The sequence below is a fragment of the Chlorocebus sabaeus genome, chromosome 28 (assembly GCF_047675955.1).
Source record: "Chlorocebus sabaeus isolate Y175 chromosome 28, mChlSab1.0.hap1, whole genome shotgun sequence".
Classification (NCBI taxonomy): Eukaryota; Metazoa; Chordata; class Mammalia; order Primates; family Cercopithecidae; genus Chlorocebus; species Chlorocebus sabaeus.
In genome coordinates this window covers 11,345,563-11,355,177 of record NC_132931.1, presented here as the reverse complement: position 1 = coordinate 11,355,177, position 9,615 = coordinate 11,345,563, and the positions used below count along the sequence as shown (strand labels likewise).

The 9,615-nt window shown below is 49.8% G+C and overlaps 1 protein-coding gene across 3 annotated transcripts; it reads right to left on the bottom strand.

The window, feature by feature from the left end:
* Positions 1-470: 470 nt before the first annotated feature.
* IFT22 (intraflagellar transport 22) lies at positions 471-7,550 on the bottom strand. 3 transcript variants are annotated; one of them, XM_008018454.3, is made up of 5 exons: positions 7,400-7,550; positions 5,214-5,290; positions 4,395-4,484; positions 2,000-2,202; positions 471-964 (listed from the first exon to the last, which is right to left on the bottom strand). In XM_008018454.3, the coding sequence occupies exons 1-5, from the start codon at positions 7,436-7,438 to the stop codon at positions 816-818; spliced, it is 558 nt and encodes a 185-aa protein (XP_008016645.1). In that variant the 5' UTR covers positions 7,439-7,550; the 3' UTR covers positions 471-815. The 3 variants fall into 3 exon arrangements, with proteins under 3 accessions (XP_008016645.1, XP_008016646.1, XP_008016647.1); XM_008018455.3 differs by lacking the exon at positions 4,395-4,484 and having other exon boundaries at positions 7,400-7,539; XM_008018456.3 differs by lacking the exon at positions 5,214-5,290 and having other exon boundaries at positions 7,400-7,507.
* Positions 7,551-9,615: the final 2,065 nt, after the last annotated feature.

Below are 9,615 nucleotides of genomic sequence, written 5' to 3'. Positions count from 1 at the left end.
TATATTTTTAGTAGAGATGGGGTTTTGCCATGTTGGTCAGGCTGGTCTTGAATTCCTGGCTTCAAGTGATCCGCCTGCCTTGGCTTCCCAAAGTGCTGAGATTACAAGTGTGAGCCACTGAGCCCCACCTAGAACTCTTACAGAGAATGAAGAATGCGTTTTGATTTTCTTTTTTGCATATCCAAGACATTGCACTCAAGTTTCTGAATCAGCCTTACTATTAGGCTGGCGCAAAAGTAATTGCGGCTTTTGCCATTAAAAATTAAAAATGACAAAAACCGCGATTAGTTTTGCACCAACCTAATATTTAGGAAAATGGAATGAGTTCCGCGAGGGTGGGGATTTGTGTCTTTTTCATGCATGCTGTCTGCAGTCAGCAGCTAGGACAGCGGTGCACACACAGCAGGTGCTCAACCCGTCGGTGTTTGTTGGGTAAATCAAGGAATGAAAATTACATTCAAGCCAACACACATGATTAAACTACTGTTGTATCATTGGGCTGCAACGGTTACAATTCCACAAACTATATAACTGGACATATATGAAGGTGGTAAATCCCTCCATTTTGTAGGTCTTTGGGAAGTTCTGGGGCCAGGAAATCTGAATTCGATGATAGGATTTTCTAAACTGAACTCAGGACAGAGCATAGATGGTCTGAGTGAATGCCCTGCGTGACTGGTGCCTTCCTGCAGGTAGGAACACTTCCTCTGCAGTCACAGGGAGAAGAAAACATCAGGAGCTGGATGTGATTTCAGATCTGCACTAAGAAACATGCTGATTTCACTGGGGAGGTGGCAGTCCCAGGTGAAGGCTGGCTAGGTCATAATTGACATCTCCTCCCTGTCTCTGCTCTCAGACATGGAGTTGATGATGCTTTTTAAATACTTTATGAATTCCATCCGGATCTCCTCAGGGTCATCTTCTAGGTTCGAGTGCACCAGCTTCAGCTTGTTCAAGGGTGGCGCTTGAAAATGAAGATAAGGTTAATTAGGCAAGGAGTTTCAATGAGGGGCCCTTTCTAGCTCCCAATGAAAATTCTAGAAGAAATTTAACTTTCTGAAGTTCGCAAATCAAGTTGTCTTCCTTGACACCAGAGAACAGAGAAAGGGTTTGCTATACTGCCACCTGGCAACAGGATGAAAACCTTACAAACCACTTTCCAGGTCTTCTGATAGATTCTCTATTATTCTCATTTTGTTTCTGAGTATTTTCTGACTTCTTTTTCAGGATTACTGTGTCACCTTTGGGATGTGTGTTATGTGAATTGGAGGTTTTTCTCCAGAAAAGTTCTTTCAGAAAGAGTGCCACCCCAGTCATACCCAAGAATAGCGACAAGCAGGATTTTCCTACTCTGTATTCTGCTTTTCTTTTTTTTTGAGACAGAGTTTCACTCTTCGTTGTCTAGGGTGGAGTGGAGTGCAATGGCACAATCTCAGCTCACTGCAACCTCCACCTCCCAGGTACAAGTGATTCTCCTGCCTCAGTCTCCTGAGTAGCTGGGATTACAGGCATGCACCACCACCCCCAGCTAATTTTTGTATCTTTAGTAGAGATGGGGTTTCACCATGTTGGTCAGGCTGGTCTAGAACTCCTGACCTCAAGAGATCCGCCCGCCTTGGCCTCCCAAAGTGTTGGAATTACAGGCATGAGCCACCACTCCAGGCCTTTTATTTATTTATTTATTGAGATGGTGTCTCATCCTGTCACACAAGCTGGAGTGCAGCAGTGAGATCACTGCAACCTCTGCCTCCCGGGCTCAAGGAATTCTCCTGCCTTAGCCCCTGAGTAGCTGGGACTACAGGCGCCTGCCATCATGCCTGGCTAATTTTTGTATTTTTAGTAGACACAGGGTGGACTCACATGGAGCGGGCAACAATTGCCTAGGGTACAGAAGGTGCTCAGTAACTGGACAGAGCTGCTGGTTTGTAGGACGTGGGGCAGTATGTAGGTGTCCAAAACATTCAAGACAAAAGAGGAAGAGAAATTCCAGTTTCCTTACACAAAGACAGGCTTCCTTTATCATCTCCAGAGCCTGGTTTGTGGTGTGCAATTAGCATACACTGTGTGTCCTGTAAGGACTGCTGTTGGACAAAGCAGGAATACCACATCTCCATTTCCTTCCGGTGGCTTGGGATATCAGCATTGAAGACGATCACCACTCCATGAGCATCCTTCATCAGGGCCGGCCAGCAGGACTCGAACCTGGGAGGAAGAAAAGGAACAAGAGGGAAAGTTAGGTCATTCTGGTTTCTAACTGTGGACTTTAAAAAGAATATCTTAGTATTAAAAGTTGGTCTATAACAGCCCAGGCGCGGTGGCTCACTCCTGTAAGCCCAGCACTTTGGGAGGCTGAGGCGGGTGGGTCACGATGTCAGGAGATCGAGACCATCCTGGCTAACACGGTGAAACTCCATCTCTACTAAAAATACAGAAAAATGGGCCGGGCGCGGTGGCTCAAGCCTGTAATCCCAGCACTTTGGGAGGCCGAGACGGGCGGATCACGAGGTCAGGAGATCGAGACCATCCTGGCTAACACGGTGAAACCCCGTCTCTACTAAAAATACAAAAAACTAGCCGGGCGAGGTGGCGGGCGCCTGTAGTCCCAGCTACTCTGGAGGCTGAGGCAGGAGAATGGCGAAAACCCGGGAGGCGGAGCTTGCAGTGAGCTGAGATCCGGCCACTGCAGTCCAGCCCGGGCTACAGAGCAAGACTCCGTCTCAAAAAAAAAAACAAAAAAAAAAAAAAACAAAAAAAAACAGAAAAATGGCTGGGCGCGGTGGCTCAAGCCTGTAATCCCAGCACTTTGGGAGGCCGAGACGGGCGGATCACGAGGTCAGGAGATCGAGACCATCCTGGCTAACATGGTGAAACCCTGTCTCTACTAAAAAAAAAAAATACAAAAAACTAGCCGGGTGAGGTGGCGGGCGCCTGTAGTCTCAGCTACTCGGGAGGCTGAGGCAGGAGAATGGCGTGAACCCGGGAGGCGGAGCTTGCAGTGAGCTGAGATCCAGCCACTGCACTCCAGCCTGGGCGACAGAGTGAGACTCCATCTCAAAAAAAAAAAAAAAAAAAGCAAAAAAATTAGCCAAGCATGGTGGTGGGCTCCTGTAGTTCCAGCTACTCGGGAGGCTGAGGCAGGAGAATGGCGTGAACCCAGGAGGCGGAGCTTGCAGCAAGCTGAGTTTGCACCACTGCACTCCAGCCTGGGTGACACAGCGAGACTCCATCTCAGAAAAACAACAACAACAAAAAACAGTTGGTCGATGACTTTTTTTTTTTTTTTTTTTTTTAAAGAGACAGGGTCTTGCTGCTCCCAGGCTGAAGGTGCAGTTGTGGGATCATAGCTCACTGCAGCCTCCAATGTGGGCCTGAGCGATCCTTCCGCCTTAGCCTCCTGAGTAGCTAGGACTACAGGTGTGCACCACATCAGGCCAATTTTAGTTTTTTTAAAGGTTGATGATTTCTTCATTAAAAAAAATTGTTAGTATTTTTTAAGACAAGAGTCTGGCTCTGTCGCCCAGGCTGGAGTGCAGTAGCAACGTCCACCTCCCAGGTTCAAGTGATTCTCCTGCCTCAGTCTTCTGATGTGGCTGGGATTATTGGTGCACACCACCATACTGGGCTAAGTTTTGTGTTTTTAGTAGAGATGGGGTTTTGCTATGTTGGCCAGGCTGGTCTCAAACCCCTGAGCTCTGGTGATCTGCCTGCCTCGGCCTCCCAAAGCAGTGGATTACAGGCGTAAGCCACGGTGCCTGGCCCCTATTTTTTTTTTAAAGATGAGGTTTCATCATGTTGGGCAGGCTGGTCTTGGAACTCCTGACCTTAGGTGATCTGCCTGCCTCGGCCTCCCAAAGTACTTGGATTACAGGCATCAGCCACTGCACCTGGCCAAGGTTGATAACTTCTAACTGCATCATAACCTAATCACTAAAGTGTATAAAGCAATGCATGTCAGCAAATAATTTATCAAGCTCCTCATATGTGCCAGGACACATGCTAGGCCCAACTTCATGATGCCTGATGGGCAGCTGAATTTTTTGTTTTGTTTTGCTTTTTGAGACAGAGTCCAGCTCTGTTACCCAGGCTGGAATACAATGGTGTCATCTCGGCTCACTGCAACCTCTGCCTCCGGGTTCAAGCAGTTCTCCTGCCTCAGCCTCCCAAGTAGCTGGGATTACATGTGGCCGCCACCACACCAGGCTAATTTTTCGTATTTTTAGTAGAGATGCAGTTTCACCATGTTGGCCAGGCTGCTCTTGAACTTTTCTCCTCAGGTGATCCACCCGCCTTGGCCTCCCAAAGTGTTGGAATTACAGGTGTTAGCCACCGCCCCTGGCCTGGGCAGCTGATTTTTAAACCATTTGATGAAGTGACTTTCTTTAAAGGAAACATACTTAGCGTCGCCACCACAGTCCCATAGCTCGAATTCACAGCCCGTGCCTTTGTTGTTGCTGGTAACGTGCGGGTTCTCAAATTCCAGGATCCTAAAAGGAAAAAGAAGAGCAGTAGGCTGGGAGCAGTGGCTCATGCCTGTAATCTCAGCACTCTGAGAGGCCGAGGCGGGCAGATCACTTGAGGTTAGGAGTTCGAGACCAGCCTGGACAACATGGTGAAACCCTCGCTACGCTAAAAATAAAAGAATTAGCCGGGCATGATGGTGGGCACCTGTAATCCCAGCTATTGGGGAGGCTGAGGCAGGAGAATTGCTTGAACCTGGGAGGTGGAGGTTGCAGTGAGCCGAGATCGTGCCACTGCATTCCAGCCTGGGAGACAGGACGAGGAAGAAGAGCAGCAGTAGCACCAATAATGAGGCTGCATTACACTTTTGGAATGCCAACAGCAACAAAAGTAGGAGGTGGGTGATGGCTGGGCAGTCTTTTTAAATTGTTTTATTATTAAATTTTTTTTTTGAGACAGGGTCTCACTCTGTCACCCAGGCTGGAGTACAGTGGCACAATCATAGCTCACTGCAGCCTCCAACTCCTGGCCTCAAGCAATCCTGCTGCTTCAGCCTACCGTGTAGCTGAGACAACAGACACATGCCAACTTACCTGGCTAATGTTTTATTTTTAGTTGAGATGGGGTCTCCCTTTATTGCTCAGGGCTCAGGCGATCCTCCCACTTTGACCTCCGAGAGCGCTGGGATTAGAGGCATGAGCCTCCCTGCCCAGCCAGTTGGGCACTCTTGGGGACACAGATTTGTCAGGGCTCACCTCACTCCTTGGGTTGGGCTGTATTCAGTGATGTCAGAAGATTCTGTCAGAAAGTTGGCCAAAACAGTTTTTCCACTCTGTGAAAATGAGTGCAAATAAAGGTCTTTGTTGAAAGGCAGAAAAGGAAACCAAAAAAATCACCCCAAGAGGTGGCCTGGAAGCTGGCGTGGTGCAGTATAGGTCATCGGCACCCTGAGATCACTGGGGTGGTTACGACCGCACTGTCTTGCTCTAGTGCAGTGGGCACAGCCTGGTCTGGGGCCCAGGGAGCATGGGATTAAGTTCTTTTTTTTTTTTTTTGAGACAGAGTTTCACTCTTGTTGCCCAGGCTGTGATCTAGGCTCACTGAAACCCCCGGGTTCAAATGATTCTCCTGCCCCAGCCTCCCAAGTATTTGGGATTACAGGCACCCACCACGATGCCCGGCTAACTTTTGTATTTGTATTTGTAGTAGAGATCAGGGTTTCACCATGTTAGTTGGGCTTTTTTTTTTTTTTTTTTTTTTTTGAGACAAGGTCTTGCTCTGTTGCCCAGGCTGGAGTGCAGCAACACGATCACAGCTCACTGCAACCTTGATCTGTAGGGCTCCAGTGATCCTCTCGCCTCAGCCTCCTGAGTAGCTGGGACTACAGATGTCCACCACCATGCCCGGCTAATTTTTGTATTGTTTGTAGAGATGGGGTTTCCCTATGTTGCCCAGGCTGGTCTCGCATGCCTGGGCTCAAATGATCTCCCCACCTCAGCCTCCCAAAGTGCTGGCAGGTGTTAGCCACTGCGCCTGGCCTAAGACTTCTACCGGTTTTATTTATTTTTTTAGATGTAGTTTCGCTCTTTTGCCCAGGCTGGAGTGCAATGGCGTGATCTTGGCTTACTGCAACCCCTGCCTCCGGATTCAAGCGATTCTCCTGCCTCACACTCCCCAGTAGCTGGGATTACAGGCATGCGCCACCATGCCCAGCTAATTTTTGTATTTTTAGTACAGATGGGGTTTCACCATGTTAGTCAGGCTGGTCTCGAACTCCTGACCTCAGGTGATCCACCTGCTTTGGCCTCCCAAAGTGCAGGGATTACAGGCGTGAGCCACCGTGCCTGGCCAGTTTTTTTTTGTTTTTGTTTTTGTTTTTTTAACGCATTTAGCTTTAGTCCATCTCAGCTTTATTTCTGTGGATGATGTGAAGTTTACATGTAGATGTGATCCCCACTACCACGCCCCCAACACACACATTAATAGCCAGTGGTTCCAGGACCATATAGTAAAATGCCCAGGCCTCGAGCAATGACTCATGCTTGTAATCTCAGAACTTTGAGAGGCTGAGGCAGGAGGCCTTTTGAGCCCAAGAGTTGGAGACCAGCCTAGGTGCTACATAGCAAGACAGCATAGCAAGATCTTGTCTCTACAAATAATTAACAAATTAAGGCCAGGCGTGGTGGCTCATCCCTTTAATCCCAGCACTTTGGGAGGCCGAGGTGGACAGATCACTTGAGGTCAGGAGTTAGAGACCAGCCTGGTCAACAAGGTGAAAACCTATCTCTACAAAAAATACAAAAATTAGCCAGGGGTGATGGTGTGGGCCTGTAATCTCAGCTACTTAGGAGGCTCAGGCAGGAGAATCGCTTGAAACCGGGAGGCGGAGTTTGCAGTGAGCCAAGATCATGCCACTGCACTCCAGCCTGGGTGACAGGGCGAGACTAGTCGGGCGTGGTGGTGCACGCCTGTAGTCCCAGGTACTCAGGAGGCTGAGGCAGGAGGACTACCTGAGCCCAGGGAAGTCGAGGTTGCAGTGAGCTATGATCACACCACTGCCCTCCAGCCTGGACGACGGGGCGAGAACCTGTCTCAAACAAAAGTCCAGACCCACAGACGCATTCATCAGGTGGATCCCGGAGGCAAGAGAAAGAGTCACGAAATCTAGGCTGTGGTTCCAGTGACGCCACTCAGTACCTTGGGCCTTCGGGACTCATTAACACCGGGCTCGCCTCCACTACCTCCTCCGGGCAGTGGTTGGAATCAAGGTCTGAAAGCACGGAGTTCGCGGAAAGGGCAGGGGCGCCAGCCGGGATCGGCGCGGTGGGCCCGGGTTCCCGCCTCCTGGAGCAAGCCACAGACCAGACGGGTGGGGACCTGCGCTCGCTCAGGCCCCGAGGCCTGCTCCCCGCTCCCTCTGTCGCGCCGGGCCGGGACTCACCTCGCAAGGCCCCACGAAGAGGATCTTGGCCTTCAGCATCGCTGTCCGCCGGGGCGTAGCAGGCCGGAGCCCACGGTAGCCGGCGCGTTAGGGCAGAGAGCTCCCGGGCCGCTTTCGTTTCCATGGCGACGGCGAGCGGCCCGCAGGGGCCGACGGGACTCGGCCACTTCCGGCGCGCGGGGCGGAAAGTGGGCGCGTCTGTGACTGGGTGGGGGTTGGAGAGAAGTCACAAAGCCCGGGCTGCAGACGCGGTTCTGCAGGGTTGGCCTCTATTTCTTTTAGAGACAGGGTTTCACTCTGTCGCTCAGGCTGGAGGGCAGTGGCGCGATCTCGGCTCACTGTAGCCTCTAACTTCTGGGCCCAAACGATCCTTCTGCCTCAGCCTCCCGAGTAGCTGGCGCTACAGGCACACGCCATCACGTCCAACTAATTTTTAAAATTTTTGTATTTGTAAGACCGGGTTTTGCTATGTTGCCCAGGCTGTTTTCGAACTCCTGAGCTGAAACGATCCTCCCACCTCCACCTCCCCAAAATTCTGGGACTGCAGGCCCGTTCCATCAGTCTCGGTAGGGACGCCGAAAGCAAGACTCCAGGAGGGGGCGGAATGGCCGTTTCCAAATTTTTGTTTCTTCCAATAATCTCGAGAGCTCAGACAGGCCATACAAGTGCCAAGCTGGCCTTGGAACTAGGCCTTGACTCCTTTATCACTGTGGCATGGTATCACTGTGGCCGTCCACTTGGGAGCCGATTTATCATAGCTGTGACCCAGCTTAAAAAAGCTCAGGTCACAGTCTGGTTTCTGTAAAAGGATTCACCACTCACTATCATTCGTCTGACCTAGGAGAAACCAAAGAGATGTTGGCTGGAATCCTTTAGTCAGTGCAGGTGTCTAGAAACACTGCTGCTAAATTCAATCAGTTAGGTCAGTCTGAAAATAGAGTCAAGTCAGAATTTCGGATAAGGCCATGATATTAAATGTCTCTGTGCCGAGAGTGCCGGTGCAAAATATTCTGGCCCACAAAGGGCTGACATGACAAAAATTCCTCGTCAACTCACTATCAAATCTTTAACCTTCGGTAACATAGTTACATTGTCTTTGTATTGAAAAGAACTGCTTGGCCAACCTCCGTGGCCCAGGCCTGTAATCCCAGCACTTTGGGAGGCCGAGGCTGGTGGATCGCTTGAGGTCAGGAGTTCGAGACCGGCCTGGCCAACATGGTGAAAACCGTCTCTACTAAAAATACAAAAATTAGCCGGGTGTGGTGGCACGCACCTGTAATGCCAGCTACTCAGGAGGCTGAGGCAGGAGAATCGCTTGAACCAGGGAGGCAGAGGTTGCAGTGAGCCAAGATGGCATCACTGTACTCCAGCTTGGGTGACAGAGCAAGACTCTGTCTCAAAATAAATAAATAAAAATAAATAACTGCTGAGTGAACAGTAAGGAAGAGTTCTCAATTTCAACATGTCATTGTTGATGGATTAAATTAATATCTTTTTTTCTTTTCTTTTTTTTTTTTGAGACAGGGTCTTGCTCTGTTGCCCAGGCTGGAGTGCAGTGGTGTGATCTTGGTTCACTGCAACCTCCGCCTTCTGGTTTCAAGTGTTTCTCCTGCCTCAGCCTCCCGAGTAGCTGAGATTACAGGTGCATGCTACCATGCCTGGCTAATTTTTGTATTTTTAGTAGAGACGGGGTTTTGCCATGTTGGCCAGGCTGGTCTCAAACTACTGACCTCATGATCCGCTTGCCTCGGCTTCCCAAAGTGCTGGGATTACAGACATGAGCCACTGTGCCCAGCCAGTCCTCATTTTAAAAGGTATCCTTTTTTTTTTTTTTTTTTTGAGACAGGGTCTTGCTCTGTTGTCCAGGCTGGAGTGCAGTAGTGCGATCATAGCTCACTGCAGCCTTGACTTCGTGGCCTCAAGAGATCCTCCCACCTCAGCCTCCCAAGTAGCTGGGACTACAGGCACGCACCCTACATCCGGTTTTTTTTTTTAATTTTGTGTAGAGATGGGGTCTTGTCATGTTGCCCAGGCGGGTCTCGAACTCCTGACCTCAAGCGATCCTCCCATCTCAGCCTCCCAAAGTGCTGGGATTACAGGTGTGAGCCACGACGCCTGGCTCTGCTTTCCTGTTTTATACACTGGTTTACAATCTGGATTCACTTTGATGCTCAAATTGCTGTTGATATGGCCACTGGGAATGTCTTCAAGCTGGT